At 42.1% G+C, this 21,235-nt stretch overlaps 2 protein-coding genes across 2 annotated transcripts in view; one reads left to right on the plus strand and one right to left on the minus strand.

Moving 5' to 3' along the window:
• iqcg (IQ motif containing G) overlaps positions 1-15,611 on the minus strand; it is a 33,713-nt gene extending 18,102 nt beyond the window's left edge. Inside the window, exons 1-5 of the mRNA XM_059944493.1 lie at positions 15,474-15,611; positions 14,642-14,771; positions 5,372-5,619; positions 4,078-4,206; positions 3,357-3,438 (exon numbers count right to left, since the gene is read on the minus strand). Of these exons, the coding sequence (XP_059800476.1) occupies positions 3,357-3,438; positions 4,078-4,206; positions 5,372-5,619; positions 14,642-14,771; positions 15,474-15,550 (666 nt within the window). The 5' untranslated portion in view covers positions 15,551-15,611. The remainder of the gene's footprint in view (positions 1-3,356; positions 3,439-4,077; positions 4,207-5,371; positions 5,620-14,641; positions 14,772-15,473) is intronic.
• A 245-nt stretch (positions 15,612-15,856) lies between these two features.
• On the plus strand, positions 15,857-20,975 carry rpl35a (ribosomal protein L35a). The gene is made up of 5 exons (XM_059944505.1): positions 15,857-15,963; positions 16,152-16,189; positions 16,756-16,908; positions 19,757-19,901; positions 20,901-20,975. Exons 2-5 carry the CDS (start codon positions 16,179-16,181, stop codon positions 20,922-20,924), a joined length of 333 nt encoding a protein of 110 aa, XP_059800488.1. The 5' UTR covers positions 15,857-15,963; positions 16,152-16,178; the 3' UTR covers positions 20,925-20,975.
• Positions 20,976-21,235: the final 260 nt, after the last annotated feature.

Raw genomic sequence — 21,235 nt, forward strand, 5'->3', positions numbered from 1 at the left:
TTGCCGAGAGGAATCACTTTCATTATTTGGTTTGGTGACTTATGCAAAAACATACTCAGAACCTCCCTCATTGATAGCAGAATCAGTTCTTCTCCAATTGTATGGGGGTTTCCAGATTTGACAATGGGCAATGAAATGTTGAATGAATCATGCAAACCATCACTGTTTGTTGGGAAGTGCTGGGAAACAGGTTTTGAAGTGTTCTCTTTTTTTGTAAGTTTTCACAAGGTGACTGAAAATAAGCCAAATTCTTGTTTGCTTTATCAGAGTGTACTCTCTTCAAACGTTCAAGGAGCCTGGACAGTTCATTGCCTCACTTGAAGAAACATTTTCACACGACAGACATATTGGCTGCTGTTAGTTGCTTGGTGCTGGTATAAATCCATTTTTGACATATTCCACACTATACTGTCCACACTTACTTTTCACATGGTCTGCTTCTGCCATTTGCATTATGGATTAATGGCCATGGTCATGCACCTATTGTTTAAGACAACCCCAAGCACTTTGATGAATAAAGGGGAGAGTTATGACATCATCATAGCTCAGGCAAAACCTGACTCTCTACCCGAAGGTACATAAAGTGGGACAGCGATATCTCAATTGGGCCATGGACTAGAGAAATGCGGTCAAGATAACTTGAAAGAGCAGATCTGAACATTATCCCATTGAATGCCATACTCTAATTCACGGGAATTGTGTCACTGCATGATTAGAGCATGGGAATCGTACTAGCTAACATTTTATTACAGTAGTGAATGGCAATAATGTGCAGAGATAACACGATTTCTCCAGTCCAGATTTCTCATTATGTGCCAAATACAGAACTGTCATATTGCTGTCCAACATCCATAATGTGCTTTGAGCAAAGTCTAAAAGAATGGTGGGCTAGGAAGAGATGAGGTGATTACATGATCATTGTAATCAATTATTAGGTACAGAGGATCAAATGCTTATAATAAGCAACTCATTTCTTAAATTAAGCCTGTAATCCTTCAGCTGCCCCCCTTGCCCCACCAGTCCCTTTATCCTTGTCGCCTCCTTAGAAACTCCCACTACCCCCATGGGGGAGATATTACCCACTATGGGAACCACCGTACTAATCAACCCATCCTTCCACTTCCTCAACCAAGTCATTTATTTAAAACAAAATCACGAACAGCAAGGCTCCCAGAACAGATCCCTGTGGAATACCAGTGGTTACCAAACTCCAGGCAGAATGTGCTCCATCTATTACCACCATCTGCCTTCTGTGAGCAAGCCAATTCTGAATCTGTGCAGCCAAGTTTCCCTGGATCCCATTCCTCCTGACTTTAAGAATGAGCCTATCATGAAGAACCTTGGCAACAGATTACACCATATCCACTTCTCTACCTTCAACAATTTGTTTTGTTACTTCCTCAAAGAATTCAATCATGCCCATCTCAAAACCATACTATCTCTCATCAGACTATGCTTCTCCAAATGCTTGATAAATCCTTTCTAAGAATCCTCTCCAATAGTTTGCCCACCACTCATGTAAGACTCACTGGTCTATAATTGCCAAGGTTATCCTTATTACCATTCTTGAACAAAGCAATAACATGTTCCATCCTCCAATCTTTTGGTACTACCCTTGTGGCCAGTGGGGACATAAGTATCATTGTCAAAGATGTCTTCCCTCATTTACCTTAGTAACTGGGGTATAGCCCATACAGCCCTGGAGACTTGTCTATCCTCTGTCTTAATGTTGACATGTTCCTGCATATTAGCCTGTTCTATGCTGTCCTCACATTTGTCAAGGTCCCTCTCACTGGTGAATACTGAACCAAAGTATTCATTAAAGGCCTCCCCTACCTCCTCTGACTCCTGGCACATGTTTCCTCTTTTATCCTTGATGGGTCCTACCCTCACTCCAGTCATTCAACTGTTCTTCCTTTACATGTGGAATGCCTTAGGGCTTTCCTTAATCCTACTCACCAAGACCTTCTCATGTCCCCTTCTAGCTCTCTTAAGTCCTTTCCTGGTTATGTAATAACTCTCAAAAGCTTTATCTGATCCTTGTTTCCTAAAGCTTAAGTATGCTTCTTTCTTCCTCATGACTAAATGTTCCGCATTTCTTGTCAACCATGGTTCCTTCACCCTATCATCTTTTCCCTGCCTCAGTTGAACAGACATATTCAGAACTCCATGCAAGAGCTCCCTAAACAAATTCCACATTTCCATTGTGTTCTTCCTTGAGTACATTTGTCCCCAAGCTACACTCCCAAGCTCCTGCTTAATAGCATTGTAATTCCATATCGTGTGTTACCTGACCAGGTTCATTACCTATTAACAACTTCTGTCCATCTAAACCTTTTGCACTAAGGAGATGCCAATCAATATTAAGGAAGCTGAAGCCTCCCATGACAACAACCATTATTTTTGCACCATTCCAGAATCTGCTTCACAAACTACTACTCCATGTCCCTCTTGCTATTGGAAGGTCTATAGAATAGTCTCAATAGAGTGATTGTTCCCTTACTCTTTCTGACTTCCTCCCACACTGACTCAATAAACAACCTCTCTACCACATCGTCCCTTTCTGCAGCTGGGATTCTATCATGGGTAGGCCTTGGGAAGTAGGTAAAAGAGATGGAGGAGTGCTTTAGTAATCAGGAATGGTATCACAACTGCAGAAAGAGAGGATGTTGTGGAGATGTTGTTACTGGAGTTCTGAAACATCTAAATCTGGAACCATTCCTGCCCTTGTGACAGCCGAGTATGTTTATATACATGTATTGTATATTGTACTCATGTGTATAGTATACATGTTTAATATAATTTCACTGCTTTTCAATATCTCCTATTGATGACTTAAGCCACCATATTTTAGAGTCATTAAATATTACTAACTTTAATTGGATCAATACAAACATATTTTGTAGTACTGATGCTGATGCTAAATTAGTATTCCATGAGGATTGATGCTTTTAGCACACTAAAATTTAGTGCAGGAGATGAATGCATGCACTAAAGCCCTTGAAAACTGGCATACTGTGCACAAACATGTACACGGGTATATCCCTCTTGAAATTCTAGTCATATCACTACCCACAATGTCCTAACAAAGAGCAATTTCACAACCAAGGAATTTATGGCCTTCCAATTCTTCCTACGAAAATGTATCTTAAAACCTATCTGCATTTAAAAATGTTTGCCAATTACCTGTGATTTTTAAAAATTTATTAACAGCTAAATATTTTGCTGTAGATTCTTTTCAGAACTAGCTGTACCACACTTAATACATGGGCAAATTTGAAATTATACCTCTTATTCGAATTGAAAATGCAAAAGAATAGACCTTTGTAATGTCAGATAATAAGGAGCTTTGAAACCTGTTGTTCTGCCTCCTTTTCTTTCTGTAAATTTTGCAGCTGATTTCTCAGAGCTTTGACTTTCCTTCTGCCTTCTTCTTCCCTGTTACAAGTATATCAAAAAGTGAGTACCACAAGCCTTGGCAACATATACCATTAGCCACAAATGCATGTGGCAATTCATTGTTTAACCTTTGAAGTTTTGGTAAGACTAAAATAAATGTTTAAGATTTAGAGTTACTATAATCAGTAATCTCAATAACCAGGCCCATACCACATTTTGAATTTTGGTTAGCACGATCAACTTTACTGCATGTGCAAATCGGAAAAGCAGTTTTGAAGTGCTTTTTGGCTTCAGAGGGGTTCCCAACCTGGAGTCCACAGATCCCTTGTTTAATGGTAATGATAATGGTACAAGAAAAGTTGGGAAGCCCTGCTTTTGAGCAATAACATTTATCAATGTAATCCTGTGCTCTCTTCATTATTTGTTTTTCAAACAAGGAACTTACTCCTTTAATTAAAAGATGGATAGAAATATAGTTGACTATTTCAGTTAACACCCAGAGCTTCTAGTCCAAGATTTGCTATGAGAAATATGGCTGTTTGTTCCAGAGTCTATTGAATGGGATCTGAAAGTATAATTTAAAGTTGGGAATACAGTGAGTCAGTCAATCGGAGAGTAAAATCTGTTCATGTTGACATTCAGGTAGACATTAAGACAACCATTGATAACAGGGCTCACCTGATGATGGCATTTTGCATGTTGATTTTTTTCTGTTTCTCCTTCTCAATCACATCCAGTAGAGTCAGGAAAGTTCCTGATACATGCAACTCTTCCAGGGTATTAGTAATCACATCTAAAGCAAATTGCCTATTAAGAGAATAAAAACTAGTAATAGTTTAATAATCAGGAATATATTGGTCTAAAATAAAACAGTCCATGTTATATTTAATTTCTAAATTGTAGTTTAAACAGATAGAGAAATAAATTAAACTATTAAGCCTATTTTAAATATGACTTTTTACCTCTTTTTGCCACTGTAGTAGAACAAGGTAGACATAAGGGGGAAAGGAAAAGAATTCTAGTTTCATTAAATGGTGACTGACATGTTGTTTCCAGCATTTTCTGTTTTTATTTCAGAATTCCAATATCTGTAGCTTTTATTTTTAAACTTGTCACATGTATCAGTATGGCATGAAGTTGAGAAGCAAATCATGTTGGTTAGTTATGTAGATTCTGCAGATGTTGGAAATTCAGAATACGCACACAAAATGCTAGAGGAACAGGCAGTACCTATGGAGAGGAATAAACAGTTGGTATTTCAGGCCAAGACCCTCCATCAGGGCTCATAAGGCTCATTAACCCTTCATCAGGTTAGTTAAGTCGAAAGGATGCTAACTGCAAAGAATAAACTGAAACAGAATTGTGTTTAACATTTACAGATTGTGAAATCAGGGCACCAGCTTTGACCAAGGTGCTATCCTGAGATTTGATAGAGGTATACAAAATTATACCTCTGAGATTTCAATCATGCCCATCTGAAAACCATACAAAATTTTGAGGGTATTGATAGGGTAAATGCAAGCAGGTTTTTTCACTGAGGTTAGGTGAGACTGCAACGTGAGGTCATATTTTCTGTGCTGGGTGCCCTGATGCTGCAGGTTATATTTGGATGTTAATTGGGCAGAGATTTTGGACAAAGTGGGAGTAACTTGGGAGAAATTGGGAGCAAATTGGGCAGAAGTTCTTCATTGAGAGATGGCAAATCTTTGTAATTCTCTACTCAGAAGAGACCGTAACTGTTCATAAAAACAGAGTTCAACAGATATATGAAATTAAAAGAATCAAAGGATTTGTGGACAGGTGAGGGAAATGGAGGTGTTGTAGAAGAGCAGCTATGATGTTGATGAAAGGTGAAGCAATCTGAAAGGGTCAGACAACTTTCTCCTGCTCACGATATTATGTTCTTATTAATTCTTATATTTTTAAACAAAAATATAATTTGTACTTAAAATGTTTGTCGTTGTGATCTCACCTGTCAGCTTGCACCTTGGCCAGATTATCAGCACTAAGTGGACTCTGTTTCAGGGATGTGTTGAGGAGCTGACTATTCTTCTTCAGGTCTGCTGCAGTTTCTTGGATTTGCTCTCTCAGCCCCATTAACTGGTCTGTAGGAAGTCTTCCAGCCGCCTTGTCCTGTGACCTCAGAGTCAGAAGATCCCGACATTTTGACTCTGCTTGTTTCTGACCCTTGAGTATCAGGTCAATTTCATTCCTGATATACTGGAGATGAAAAATGTGAGATTTTCCTTCAGAGTAAAAAAATACTGTAGCACTCAGGATTTTCAAAATCTTTACAATTTTAAGGAATATAATTTATAATTTAAAATTTTATTAATATATGGATTATCATCTGGTACACTACACACTTTAACAATGTGATAACGGCATGTGTATTTTGCAGACAGAAAAGCATTTAAGCCAGAACTGCAAGATTCTTATTAACTTGTCCTCTAGTCCTGATGAAGGGTCTCAGCCCAAAACGGCGACTGTACTCTTTCCCATAGATACTGTCTGGCCTGCTGAGTTCCTCCAGCATTGTGTGTGTATTGCTTGTGTAACGCTTACGTGATCGGCTGGTGTATGTCTAAGGGAAAATTCGTCCACCCGCCAAACTGCGCCTACCATGAAATACACGCTAATACAAACTCACACACACAATATCAAGCACACACCAGGTACGGTTACAGAATACACTTTATAAATCTTACTAGAACTAAGTGATTAATAACAATACAATATATAGGAAGGTAAAGAAAATAAAGAAAAGGTGCCAAAACTTATCAGAGTTCAGTCAATTAGTGCACATCATTGGAGCTCAATCATCGAATCCTCCGGCCACTCTTCAATCTTCTCCGACCTCCACAACCCGCACACCTGGGACCACCCTCGGTGATCGACCAACAGTGCCGCACCCGTCCACCTTCCTCAGCATCTTCTTCCCGACTCCCCAAAAAGACTGCACAATCCCAGCTCCCAGACCCACAAGAGAAAATAACGTCTAACCAATTGGTTAACAAAATAATACAATCCCTGTTATCAGTAACTTTAACCCAAACAAGCTTCAAGAATGCTCTGCAAGAAAAGCACTTCCTCACCAGTTAGCATAACAAAGAAGCAGTTTTACTTCTAACAAAGAAGCCACTTTGATTAACACAGGCAGTACATTCTCCCTCCACCAACAAAAGTCATGTCCTCATGACATTAACAGAGTTCCTCAATGTTTCTTGCAAAACACAAAACACAACCCAGGTGCAGAAAGCAGTGACATAACTGCCCAGGGCGGTAGAGATCACACTCGGTTCTCCTGGCACTGCATATGTCAACCGCTCCAGGGGGTGCCTACTTCTCTGAGATCTCTGTATCCCCTCTGGCGACCCTTCCATCTCAGACACCCCAAGGGACACACCAGGTCTACCTGTTGGACCCTCACCCTCTCCCTCACTGGGATCCCTCTTCACCTAAGAACCCTCTGTCTCGTGTTCGGTTTCACCTTCTCTCCCCCCAATGCCGGCTGCATCTCAGTTTGCCCGTAAACACCCTCCCTCCTCTCACCTAACTCAGTAGGGGAAGGGCCAGGAGCCTCCTCTTCTGGTACTGGGGAATTAGCGAATGGAAACAAGGGCCACACATCTGAATTGTTGTCTTCCGAATCGGTATCCCTTTCCGGGGTGAGGATCAGTCCTGTCTCTTCCACAGCGGGCTCTTCCTTCGCCCTGCACCCTTGCAGAGTCCTCTTACTAGGCGTAACCTCCCCCTCGGGCTCTTTATCCACCTGCACTGCTTGACCCAGGGGCAACAGGTGGTTCTAATGGAGTACCTTGACAGGCCACTTCCCATCCTCAGGTTTCACCTGGTAAACAGATAGATTCGGCATCTGGCTCTCTACCACATAGGGGGTGGCCGCCCATCGATCTGCCAACTTGTGCTTACCGGGTAGTCCTAGATTCAGTAAAAGGACCTGGTCACCCGGCAATAATTGAGCGAACTTCACCTTCTGATCATATCTCCTTTTATTCCTCTGATTCTGCTTGGAGGCCACCGCCTCGGCCAACTCGTATGCCCGTTTCAACTCTCTCCTCATATCAGACACCTACTTCAGGTAGGGCTTCACAGGTAATTCACCCGTCTCAGTCCCAAAACACAAGTCATGGGCAACCTGGCTTCCCGCCCGAACATCAGATAATAAGGCAAGTTCCATGTAGCGTCATTGCGAGTACAATTGTGACAGTGAACCAATGTGTCGACTCCACTTACTTTTCTGACCAATCTCCAGAGTCCTGAGCTTATCCAACAGTGTCTGGTTAAACTGTGTATCCCCCTGCGGGAGATAGGGGGTGGTCCTGGATTTCTCAACCCCAAGCATAGTTAGTAAATCACGGATAAGCCGGGTTTCAAAGTCCGCTCCCTGATTACTATGGATCCTCCTGGGGAGGCCATAATGAACAAAGTACTTCTCCCATAATACCTTCGCCACTGTAGTCACTTTCTGATCCTTAGTGGGAAATGCCTGAGCGTATCGAGTGTAGTGAACCGTGATGACTAAGACATTCATGGTGTTGCTGGTGTCAGGTTCAATAGACAGGAAATCCATACATACCAGGTCCAGAGGTCCCGCTCTCTGTAAGTGCGACAAAGGAGCCACCGGCACAGGCAGTGTCTTCCTCCGGATGCAACGACTGCACTTCTTACAGTATTCTTCAACCTCCCCCCTCATCTGGGTAGAACTGGTCCTTGAGTAATCCATAGGTCTTTTCCACCCCCAAGTGCTTGGAATCATCATGCAGGGCCCGGAGCACAGTCTTCCGATACTCCTCAGGCATGACCAGCTGCCAATGCCAGGGTTGGTCCAGAGGCACCATGACCCGGTACAAGACTTGGTTCTTCAACTTTAACCGAGGCCATTCCTTCAATGACAGAGAAGTTTTGTCTTCTCTGCCCACGCCACATCCCCCTTCTCTACCGCGCCCCACACAGTGCCAATGCCCGGGTCATTTCGCTGAGCAGCTGTCACTTCCCCCGGACTTAGTTCTAGCAACTGTTTAGTCGTCAGTGCAGTCAGCTCACAGTAAACCTGGGGCAGGGCGTCATCAAAAGCCCCCAAGGGGTCCACTGCTCGCTCCGGCCTCCCCCTTCCCTTGGCCTTCACGATGATAGCAAACTGACACATGGTTTTCACTCCAGGGGCAGGAATGCTCTCCCATTCCCCGTCCGTCTCCGGTTCCCCATGCTCCCAACGTGACAAAGCATTCACATCAACATTCCTGCTTCCCAGCTGGTACTTCAGGCTGAAATCATATACCAAGAAAGCTGCCAACCACCGATGCCCTGTGGCATCCAGTTTCGCCGAAGTCAGGGTACAAATGAGAGGATTGTTATCTGTTCTCACCTCAAACTTGGCTCTGTACAGGTAGTCACTCAACTTGTCCACCACCGCCCATTTCAGCGCCAGGAACTCCAACTTGTGAGTGGGATAGTTTCTCTCAGATGGCGACAAGCTTTAGCTGACAAACACCACCAACTCAATGCGTTGCCCTGTTTCTGGTACAGGACAGCTCCGAGACCCTCTCAGCTGGCATCAGTCTGCTTCTGGGGATCGGCAAAAGCCAACACCGGGTCCTGGGTCAGCGCCCTTTTTAGAGATTGAAACGCCTCCTCACATTTATCATCCCATCTCGATCCAAAAGGCTCCACCGGGTTCCAGCGTCCTCCTGCATCTTGCCCTCGGTCCCCCTTCCTTTTCTTCCCCACAGGTGGATAGCCACACAAGAGCTGGGTCAACGGGTGACACATTTTAGCGTACCCTTTCATGAAACGCCGGTAATATCCACAGAACCCCAAAAATGAGCGTAGAGCATTCACCTTCTGGGGCTTCAGCCAGGTGGTCACGACGTCTATCTTAGACGGATCCGTATCCACTCCCTCTCGCGGAATTATGTGGCCAACATAGCCGACCGACAACTTACAGAACTGGCATTTGTCCAGGGAAAGTTTCAACCCTTCCTCCTTAAGCCAGCTTGACACCTTCAATAGCCTCTCCTCATGTTCCTCCGAAGTAGATGCAAACACTATCAGATCGTCCAGACACACCAGCACCTCGAGCAGGTTCATATCCCCCACAGTCCTCTCCATGAGCCTCTGGAAGGTGGCTGGGGCTCCCAAGATGCCTTAGGGCAGTCGTTCGAACTGAAAGAACCCAAGTGGGCAGATAAAGGCTGTCTTCTCTTTATCGCCCTCACTCATCAGGATCTGATAATACCCACTCCTCAAGTCCAGCACACAGAACCACTTCATTCCACTTAGGCAGGCCAGCTCGTCTTCGACCCTTGGGACGGTATACAGGTCAGGGAAAATTCGCCAACTCAAAGTCCTATAGTCCACACACATGCGTACCTTTCAGTTCTTCTTCCCGGCCACCACTACCGGGGACACATAGGGGCTTCGGGACTCAGCGATGATTCCAGCTTCTTTCAACTTGCACAAGTGCTGCTGCACGTCTTCCACATCTGCAGGGGCCAGTCGCCGTGACCTCTCTCTGAACGGGGTGTCCTCAGTGTCAAGCAGGTGAGAAACTGCTAGAAAATTCAGCAGTCTAATGAACAAGGAGGCAATTAAAGGAGAGAGAGGACACTGACTTGTTCTGATAACACTTTTGTGACCTAGAGACAGAGAGTACGGCGCCAGCTGAGACACGAGCTGGGAAGTCACTATAGTAACAGCTCAGAGTGGTTGAGCTAACAGACGGCTGGAATCTCGAATGGATTGTAAAAAGTTGAGGCTTTTAGTCTGATAACGGCAGAGGAGACACGACACGGGAGGATTGCGGAAGCTATCCAAGAAACCACTGGAGGAGTTTAGACCACCACGAGGGTGGAGGCCACAGACCGATTAATTTCGACCCCTGATTACCAGTGTGGGTAAGAGCTTGCCTGTGGGGGTCTGCTGGTGGTGAACCCGTGCTGTGGGTTAGTAGACCGTTCCTGAGAAGGGGCTCTGTCCATCTGTGTCTGTGTGGGGTTCACACAAAGTGACTCTAAAGACTTCAGAAGCAAGAATAACTAAAGTGTCCCTCCTCCCCACAGCTGTAGCACACTCTTAGCCGCTCACAGTCCCACTGGAAATGCCCCTTTCCCACAGTTAAAACACACGCTACCCACCGCCCCTCCTTTCCCAGGACACCCGCCACTCCCAGCCCACTGCGCAAGTCGTCCCCAGAGGGGGTACTCTCCCTGTCCTTCCCCTCAAATGGGGACCCCTTGGGTGTCTTGGTCCTCCACCCAGCCACCACTTCCTGTACCGCTGAGGATCGCTCCCGGTGGCCCGAGCCCCTTTTCCAGCCCAACGCTCTCTCTTCCTCCCATACCTCTCTGATCAGCTGCCCGAATGACGGAGGGGGGCCCTTTTTATAAGACTGCTGGAGACTCCATGCCACCATGTCCTCCTCCAGGGAACCACTGAAAATCTGACTCATCCTCACTCTCGCCACGTCATGCGCCTTCACTACACTCTGGCGCCGCAACCCCGTAAGCATTCTCTCTAGCCGAAATATGTATACTGAGAGCTTTTCCCCGCTTTCTTGCTCCATGTGTTGAAACTCTGCTAAAAGCAGCCAGGGATCCCCTGACAGCCCAAACGCTCCCTCCAAAGCTTCTAAATACTCCTCCAATGAAGCCAAGGGTTTTTCAACTTTCAACTCCTGGACTACTTTGGCCGCCGCCCCCCTCAAACTTCCCACCAATCGCTGTCTCTTCTCCTCATCTGAGCCTGGCCACTCCTCTAACAACAGGGATGTATGTTCAATCCAGGTCTCATAGCCAACCTCCCCGTCGAGGGTAGGCGTGGCTCCTGAGGAAGCCCCCAGCTTCAGCCACGGCCTCTCAACCACTTCCACCAGGGAGTTAAGGGTGGCTGCCAGCACGGGGGCCTCCACTCTATTTGGGGGGGGGCAGGGCCTGGCCAAGCCTTCCCACTCCAACCCCCCTTTACTTGTTACTGGCACCTCTCCTGGGGGCAACTCTAGCTCCTCCTCTGGTGATTCCTCACCTTAGTCCTCCGGGAGGGTGTGGAGGCCCCTGGGCCCCACCTCCCCCGGATGCTGACCATTGCTGGCAGTTCCAACGTCAGCACTCATATGAACCAACACCCAACTTGCCTCCATCTCTTTACCACACCTTCATGCCACCAGTTCTACCTGCCCATACCTTTGACCAAACTCAACCCTCGCACTAATGCACCATCTGAAATGTGAAAATCCACCCCGCTCACCACACATGCATAGTTCACCAGTACGTCCTCTAAATCGCACCAGTTTACAATCTTATCTCGATCCATCTCTGCACTACTGGACATGCACGGATTACACAGCTACTGACAATTCAATCTGAGATGACCACCCCACAAATGTAACGCTTTTGTGATCGGCCGGTGTATGTCTAAGGGAAAAGTCGTCCACCCGCCAAACTGCACCTCCCGTATACATGGATGCTGTGAAATACACGCTAATACAAACTCACACACACAATATCAAGCGCACACCAGGTACGTTTACAGAATACACTTTATAAATCTTACTAGAGCTAAATGATTAATAATGATACAATATATATGAAGGGAAAGAAAATAAAGAAAAGGCGCCAAAACTTATCAGAATTCAGTCAATTAGTGCACATCGTTGGAGCTCAATCATCGAATCCTCTGGCCACTCTTCACTCTTCTCTGACTTCCACGACCTGCACACCTGGGACCACCCTCGGTGATCAACCATCAGTGCCGCACCCGTCCACCTTCCTCGGCGTCTTCTTCCCGACCCCCAAAAAGACCGCGCAATCCCAGCTCTCAGACCCACAAGAGAAAATAACATCTAACCCAAATGGTTAACAAATGAATACAATCCCTGTTAAGAGTAACTTTAACCCAAACAAGCTTCGAGAGTGCTCTGCAAGAAAAGCACTCTCTCACAGTTAGCATAACAAAGAAGCAGTTTTACTTTTAACAAACAAAGAAGCCATTTTGATTAACATATACAGTACACTTGGATTTCCAGCATCTGCAGATTTTCTAGTTTGTGATTGGACTCTTATGACTTGTTTGAACTGAAATATAGGGCTGCAATCAACACTTAAAATTGTGTGCACCATTGACTTTGAAGAATCAATTTATATAATAAAAACTTTAAAGATAAAGATAAATTATAAGATATTCCACTCCTACAAAATGCACTACTAAGATATGTGATGTTACCTGTTTGAATAGGTAAGGTGGTACCCATAGAACTATTCTACATCAGGCAGCACGGCCTGAGGGGTAGGGAAAAACTGCAGATGCATCAAAAATAGTTTGGAATTGGTGTATATCTACTTAACATGTCACGGCATATATGCATTCAATAATCACAGCATCATTGGATAAATTTAACTAAACAGCAGAGATTTATGTCAAGACTTTACTGCTAATTAAACCGATAATTATCAGTGTGAGAACTGCAACTAATGAAATTTGTAATTATAAAATAGAAAATGTTATAAAGGTTCACAGGCAGGTAGCTACTCTGAAGAGAAAGAGAGTTAATAGTTTGTTCAAAAGATAAAAATAAAACTAACTTTAAATTCCTGACAAATGGGGAGAGGCAGAGGAAATAAAAGGGAAGCTACAGTCTACTTTTAATTTTACAGTATGGATACCAAAATTGTTGTAATGTGAGGAACATAATTGTACTTCGCATTTTCAGACATGCACAAAGTTAAAATAGATTATTTCTAGGCAAATATCTTTTGACTAATCACAGATAACTGATGTGATTAACATGAAGGAATAATAAATTGTTAATTATTTTAATGTGCTAACTATACCCATTGATGGAATGCTGTGGGATCATTAACTAGGGAAACAAGTTTTGATAAAGAGAGAAAGAGGGGGGAGTGGGGGCAAGATGGAAAGGATGGGTAGATACATAAATTCTATTGATGTTTAACAGGAGAAATTGATATTTGTTCTACTTTGCAAGTGATCATTCAGGATCAAGGATGACTCCCTTTGACTCCAGATCTCTGGGTTCCGAGGTGGTTAAAAATCTCGTCTGGAAACCACAGACACTCCACAAGTGGAGCTGGAGTTTCCAGATGGATGAGTGGGGGGGACTAGTCATTTTATGGTTGGTTTTCTCCTTCTGCTCTTTGTGCTGGATATTTGTGTTTTCCTAATGCATTGAGTTGGGTTTTCAATAGCACCCTTAGTCCATTTTGAACGACTTCCAGGTGTCACTGGGGCTGTTGCTTTTTTCAAGGAAGCTCTGAAAACATGTTTTTTCCCTCTCTCTGTCTAACCGTTACAGGTATTCCAGATCTCAGACATGGGTATAAAGGCAAAAGTAGAAATTGATTTTGTATCAGGCTGGAGGCATTAATCTTCAAACGGCCATTTCATCAAAAAGCCAAAGGTCGTGCTTGAGAGCTGAAGGTTGTGCTGAATTTCTTCACTGACATTAGGTTTTGTAGAGGGATGGCTCCAGAGATAAACTCACAAAATGCTGGAAATACTCAGCAGATCAAGCTGCATCTATCAAATGAGAAACAGCAATAATATTTCAGGTCTAAGAATTAACATTTGAAACGAAAACATTAACTCTATTTCTCTTCTCGCAGATGTAGCCTGAACTGCTTTTTCTCACACTTCCTGCTTTACTTTAGGTTTCCAGCATCTGCAGTTCATTTTTTATTTTGAATTTAGAAATATTACCGGGGATTATATTTTCCAATGTTTCACTGTAGTGGTTCAGTTTTCCAGATATTGAGTATGAATCCCATTCTTTCGAATGCTTAAAGCATTTACAGTTTTTTTGTAATTTACACAATTTATGATAATTTTAAATTGCTCACAAATTTTGTACACATGCTCACAAAAGGTATGAATTTTGCCAAGAACCAATTAGCACTTTGTATCTTTGCATGGCACAATTTAGCACAATTGAAAAAATCAGTAGGTAGAATTGCTATGTCAGTTTAACAACATTACAGTACAGAAATAAAAAGGGAACTGAGGAGGTAATAGTTTATAGACTAGCATCTTAAAAAGTTCACCTTTCCACTTATTACACTTCTCTTTGTTGCTGCAGGTCTCCCTGCATTATTCCTCTACGTGATAAAAAGAGTCTATTCCCACAATAAAACTGATCATGATCTGGCACACAATTGATTTATTAGATCCTTTGGTAGATGCAGATATAACATAGATTTATGCCTCTACTTACACGTGTTGCATCTGGCTTTTCTTCATAGGAGACCGGCATAATGAGGCCAAGAATGGTTAATTGATCTATACAATCTTCCAGAACACTGCAAATCTGGAGAATGTCACTCTGTGAAAGTTGCTTCATTGACCTATTCTCAATAAAGGAGAAAAAAAGACAATGCTAAATTTAACCAAGATAAAATTACCACCAGTCCAACAATTTGCTGAGATAAGGAAAGTTTAAAATAACTTCTTGTGATTGGACAATAAATGAAGACACTGTTAGATTGGATTAACAGGCCAAATTCCATTTGGACTCAGGGTCCCTCTTTAGTATTAGTGAATGGTGAGATGTGGTTTTGTATCTGTTACTACAGAAATATCAATAATTTCAATGGACAGGCAACTCAGCAAGACACAAATTCTTGTAGCTTGCTGGAGACAGATTGCCTGCAATAGCAATAATAAGAAATTATAGCGTGAATAACCCAAGAGAATTAGGGTACGTAGCCATAAATGTGAAGTTACCCTTTTGCTATTAAGTTATTCAGTGAGGAAAATTCTACTTCTACGCACATGATTTTAACTAATGACATTAAATCAATTAACTTCAAAGTAAGAAATATAACCATAAATAATAGACTTGCCTTTATGTAAAATGATTTTATGCCTCCTTCATGACATGGTAGAGCACTTCACTACAAACATTGGGCTAACTCCCAGCACTTCCATTGCGGCAGAGCCACTGTGGATCATTTTGGCTGAGTAACACGCTGGGTAGTGCATCTACCGAACTGAGACACTGTAGCTATTGACGTGCAAACCTGCAGCATTAACACCGAGCAACTCACCCTCTTGCCTCGTCATTTACAAGAGATTCATTGGGATCAGCACAGAGAATGTCCCCCGGCGCCCTCATCCCAGCCATTGTTGTTACGTTCTCATGGAAACAGTGCGGGGCTTACACTGGACACGATGGTGTCCACGCAGCTGCCCTGAAATATACGCATGCAAGTTCATAATGACGAAACTCATCCTTTTATGCATTGCTGAATTAAAGATTTTACACAGTTTAAACCAAAATTATTTAAAAATCACTTTCAATCCTTAAACCTTTAATTTGCAAGAAAATTGTTTCCCAATTAGAATTTTAACTGAACCTGATTTTATAAAAATATTTCTGACAGGTTAAGCAAAATAAATGTATTTGTATTGATTAATATCTCAGTGCAACCCGCCCAGTGCCGTGTCCACCGGCGCCTGGGGTTGGTCCTCCACTGTCCCAGCGTGCCGTGCGGCGGTCTCTTCCTCCATCTTGGGCTTTGGGGCAGGCTGTGAGTGGTGAGTGCTGTGACTATTAGCTAACTCTAAAGACATAGTATTCATCTTAGGCAGTTCAAAGTCGTTTGGGCTAATGCAGGAGTGTTCGTGCGTCGGTTATTTGTTGTTGGGGAGGGTGTGTGTTGGCGGATGATTTTGATACTGAGCGGATTGCACTTGGTGGTTAAACGCCTCTCGCTGTTTTACAGGGTCCGGCTGCCTGGCGCGCACTCACAATGCCTGGAAGGTAAGAGGCCATGGGATCGGATTATTCACTGAGTGTCCTTACGGGGCTTTAGTTAAAGTTCCTTCGAGCTGTACAGATCGTGCGAACAGCGCCTATGTTCAGTATCTGGAAGGTGGGGGGGGGGGGGTTTAAGGGGTATTGCTTCCTAGTTCCGTGTGCGTTCCTAAAATGAACGATGAAAACTTAATAATTGTCAATCTCTATATGTTGACCCATCTTCTCGTTATATCCCCCATTCTTAACTGCCAAGTTTGATGCAAAATTCTCGGTAAATTGCTTGAAACTTAAGCTAAGTGAACTTGCCTTCTTTGAATGTCAAGTTAATAATTACATTGGGGTATGTGATCAATTTGGAAGTTACCTGATTCGGTCTTTTTAAAATTGAGTTCTGATAGTTGAATGAAAATGTGGATATGTGTATTGATATCTGAAAAGATCTGGTAAAATGTTAAATGAAATATATAAATTCTATAAAGCTATATAATGTTGCTATGTCAGAGGTCGAGTTGTCTTAAATGAAATAATTTTTAAATGACATATTTACCATTTTCACTTTAATTCCTCAGATTGTGGTGCAAAGCTGTTTTTACTGGCTATAAACGGGGCCTTCGAAACCAAAGGGAGCATACAGCTCTGCTGAAGATCGAGGGTGTTTACTCCCGTGATGAAACTGAATTTTACCTGGGCAAAAGATGTGCCTATGTATACAAGGCAAAGAAGTGAGAATACCGTTTGATTCATAGTAGTAAATTCTCCTGTAATGTTTTCTAGTTATTGATGCAACAATTTCTTTATTGCTTAGTGAAATGTGTATTTGTTACACTCGCTCCCTAAGCTTTACATTCCTGTCCTTTTTCTTTCATCACCTCACTTACCATCCAAGTTTCTCTTACCTTGCCATCTTTTTCTGTCCTGACTGGAACATAGCATACTTTATTCTGTGCATTTGTTTAAACCTTCTCCACAAGGCAGCTATGGGCTTGCCCAAAATCAGCTATTCTCAATCAACTCCCTGTTGAGTACCCTCATAATTTGCCCAGCTCCTGTTTAATACTCTCCCACAAGGTTGAACCTATAGCTATCTTAAAATTTAAGGAGTTGTGATCGTTCCCTGACTGCACATCCATTGAAAGTTTAGTCACCCGGCCAGGCTCATTACCTAACAGCAGATCAGCATCACATCTTGTTGGACTATCATGTTGATTCAAGAAACACTCCTGGGTGCACTTTAACAAATCCTGCCCCATCTAAACCACTTGCAATAAGAAAGTCCTAAGTTTGTATTAGGAAAGTTGAAGTCCATATGACAATAACTATCATTTTTTTTTTACACCTTTCCTTAATCTGCTTGCATATCTGTTCCTTGATATCCCGGTGGCTGTTGTGGGTGGGGGAGTGGTCTGTATTATAACCCCATCAGTGATTACACTCTTTCTGTTCTTGAGTTCTATTCATTGTTTCAGTGGATGAGCTCTCCATTATGTCCCCTCTGATTGATTGGCCCTGAATAGTAGTACAACGTTACCTCCCTCCAGCAGTATCCAGAGGGGTGTACTTAATTGCTGAGGGGAATCCTGCGTTGACAGCTAACTCCCTCTATTCCTCCTGGTGGTCACTAGTCTTATCTGAAGCCTGCACTCTGCAAACTGAACCTCACAGATGGTCTTGAGTATATCCAGCTCCAGTTCCTCCATTGAACATTGAATATTTACAGATAGGCTTACTTTTTCTTACCTGTGTCTCTCTGAATCTTTGAGTTTTGCACTCACCTGGGTCGCTAACTCTTGACGTGTTTGTTCTATCTTTGGGTCCAATTTCTCAAGCTGAAGCTTCACAAAACAAATGATGAGAATTGACGCAGCACTTTTAGCCTCTTGTTTCTTGTTGCCAGAGCCTGGCTACTCTAATGCTGTCCCACTCCCACAATGGCCACTCTGTTCACACCTCCCTTTTTATTGGCTCAAATAGGACTAACTCCTGACAAGAGTTGTTCTTTTCAAATGGCTCTTGCCTTGCAACGATGCTGCTCTCTCACTTGCTAATTCAGCTAATTAAAAATGTGAGATTCCAAGTTCTCTTCTAGATCAGAGTAAAAGAGAGATAACAGTCAACATTGGACTGTTTGAGAATCATGCTATGGAAGTAATAGAGAACACAAAATTGGTAGAGGAGATAAATAAGTATGTTCCATCGGTTTTCAGTAGAAGCTACCAGTAACCTGTTGTGAATTCAAAGAAGTGGGGGAAGCTGAGAGTCAACAGTGGGTAATTGACCTGGACCAGATGGCTCTGCCCCAGAATTCCAAAAAAGATAGTGGGATATTAAGGAGACAGTAATAATGATATCTCATCGCTGGAATGGGTTCCAGGGATTGTAAAATTACTAATGTGGTGATATTTAAGAAAGGGGGCAAAGACCAGAAATTTTAGTTAAGTTAGCCTGGTCTTAGTGATTGGTAGGATTTCAGAGTATTATTAACTATGACATTTCACAGTACTTGAGAGTATATGATGAAGGATGAAGTCAGCACTGTTTTGTTAAAAGGGGGCTGTTGCCTGACAAATCAGAATTCTTTGAGGATGTACCAAGTGGGCGAGTTGATGGATGTTACTTGGACTTGCAGCATTCTTTGGTACAAAATAAGAAGACTGATATTAGACACAGTACTAGTACGGATAAATTGCATAGATTGACTGATTGGTTGAAGTCAAAATGGGAGTAAAACACGCCTTTTCAGAACTGCTTCCAGTGACTGGATTCTGCAGGGGTCACATTTAGGACAGAAACTTATCATTTCAAGATCAAGATGGAATCGTGGCCATTTTTGCAGATTATATCAGTGTAGGTGGAGGATAGGTGTCGCTGAGGTAGGGAGTTTGCGACAGGACTTGGACAGGTTAAGAGAGTGGGTAAAGTAGTAGTAGATAAAATACAGCATATGGAAGTGTGGGGTTATGTACATTTTGGTGAGAAGAATAAAGTGTAGACTATTTCCTAAATGGAGAGAAAATTCTGAAATCTATTGCAAATAGATTTGGGAATCTTGGTTCAGAGTTCCTTGTGCTTCTATATCTTAAACAAAACTGCACTTTAGAATTGTTAGTAAATTGGATTGTATTTGAACAAATTTATTTTTAGGTCTTTTTTATTATAATGGTGAAATATATGTGCAGGTAGACTTGCTGATCGTGCTTGATCACTCTATGGCTGCTGAAATTGTTAATTTATTCTATTGCAAATGTTTGGATTTTTGTGCCTGCGTATGTAGGATTGGGGATGTGTTCCTGTTATTTTAAGTGTTTTTCTCAAGTTGTAAAATTTGAGCTTCTATTGCATTATTTTGATTTCATACAAAATAATACACCTGTAATTGGTATTTTCTATGTTTCAGTTCAATTACTTTCATTTTTAACTTTGTTTCTCTCCACTTGCTTGATCTAGGTATATCTTATTTCAGATATCCGCCGTCTATAGTTTTTGAGGAGTTAAATAAATTGAATAAATAAATACATTAAATAAATTGATTCATGATCTGTGGTGAAATGCAACCTCTGCTCCTTTTTACAGCAATACTGTCACTCCTGGCGGTAAACCAAATAAAACTCGCGTTATTTGGGGTAAAGTGACTCGTTCTCATGGTAACAGTGGCATGGTCCGTGCTAAATTCAAAAGTAACCTGCCTGCAAAAGCTATCGGGCACAGGATTCGGGTGGTAAGTACAGGAAGCAATTTTTTTGTTTATATTGTCATCTGGTTTGGTTATTGTGATCAAAAAAATGTCAAGTTTATTGGTTATTTAATTTGTACATCTTAATAGTTTGCAGTTTAAACATTGAGTATGAGAGATGGAAGGGGTGGCGTAGTTGCAGAACAGTTATCCTAACACTTTTCAGTATTAGCTGTGTTTCCTCCCACATTCCAGAGATGTAGAGTTAGGGTTAGTGAGTTGTGAGCATGCTATGTTGGCACCGGAAGCATGGCAACACATGTGGACTACCTAGCACAATCATCACTGCTTGTTTTGATATACATGTGACAAAGTTAATATATATAGGCATAAAGGTCAAACTGTGCAGGTTGAATCAAAGTTTCTGGTAAATTGTAACAATTGGTTTGGATTTATTTAGATCAGAACGTGTAATTACAATTACAGTCTCTACATTTCCCCATTGCCCAGTATTTACCTGGCCGTCTGAAAATTAATCTGAAGTGTTGTTCACAAAGTTTGATAGTGTTACTGATCTTCATTATAGATGTAGAATTATTAGAAACTTACACACATTTCCAAACTTGGGACAGAAACCAATTTTCCACTTTTCAGTTACGCTCCTGGGGTATGGCAAAGCATGGTCTGGTAGAAATGCTTGGTAAACACTATATACTGCACTCTGCTTCTACTGTTGTTGGGCAGTTTTGAGTAAAATAACTCAAGCTTAGGAGACTTTGCCAGTTCCAGGTACCTTTACTGTCCTTAGTTGTGTAAGAGGTGGACATTGTAAAACACGGATTTGGCACTGAATAAATTTGGAGTTAGGCAACTGCATATTCCACGAGGGATAGTTAAATGTACTTAAAGTTAAAAGTAAGTTTATTATATGTCACCAAAAACAACCCTGAGAATTTGTTTTTATTGAGAAGTTTAATTGAATCTTTAAGTAGTTTGCAGGTGTTTCATTTTTTCTAATATTCTTAAATTTATTTTCTTCTGCAGATGCTGTATCCATCAAGAATTTAAAACAGCTGTACATAAATTGAAAATAAATAGCCAAGTGGTTTAAATTGTCTAGTTGAATGCCTTACTGTTTTGTTATTTCATATAGTACAGTACAGTGGTAACTAAAGAAACCCAAGAATTTGTATGATTGATGTAACAAAGCTGGGTGTTACATACATGCTTTAATAAGCAATCTTCAAATCTTCTATTCCCTTAGTATTGAAACTGGCAATAGATGAGTTTGTTTTCCTCATGCTGCTGAGTCAACTATTCCAAGTAAAATTGAAAAATTGCCCAGTTTTAAATTTTATTGCATAAAGTTTTCTTTGGTG

This window comes from Hypanus sabinus, chromosome 2 (assembly GCF_030144855.1).
Source record: "Hypanus sabinus isolate sHypSab1 chromosome 2, sHypSab1.hap1, whole genome shotgun sequence".
Lineage (NCBI taxonomy): Eukaryota > Metazoa > Chordata > Chondrichthyes > Myliobatiformes > Dasyatidae > Hypanus > Hypanus sabinus.

Excerpts from the sequence above, each read along its gene's own strand:
- rpl35a (XM_059944505.1), top strand. Across the intron at positions 16,909-19,756 it reads TATGTATACAAGGCAAAGAA|CAATACTGTCACTCCTGGCG; the intron begins GTGAGAATACCG and ends TCCTTTTTACAG. Across the intron at positions 19,902-20,900 it reads TCGGGCACAGGATTCGGGTG|ATGCTGTATCCATCAAGAAT; the intron begins GTAAGTACAGGA and ends TTTCTTCTGCAG.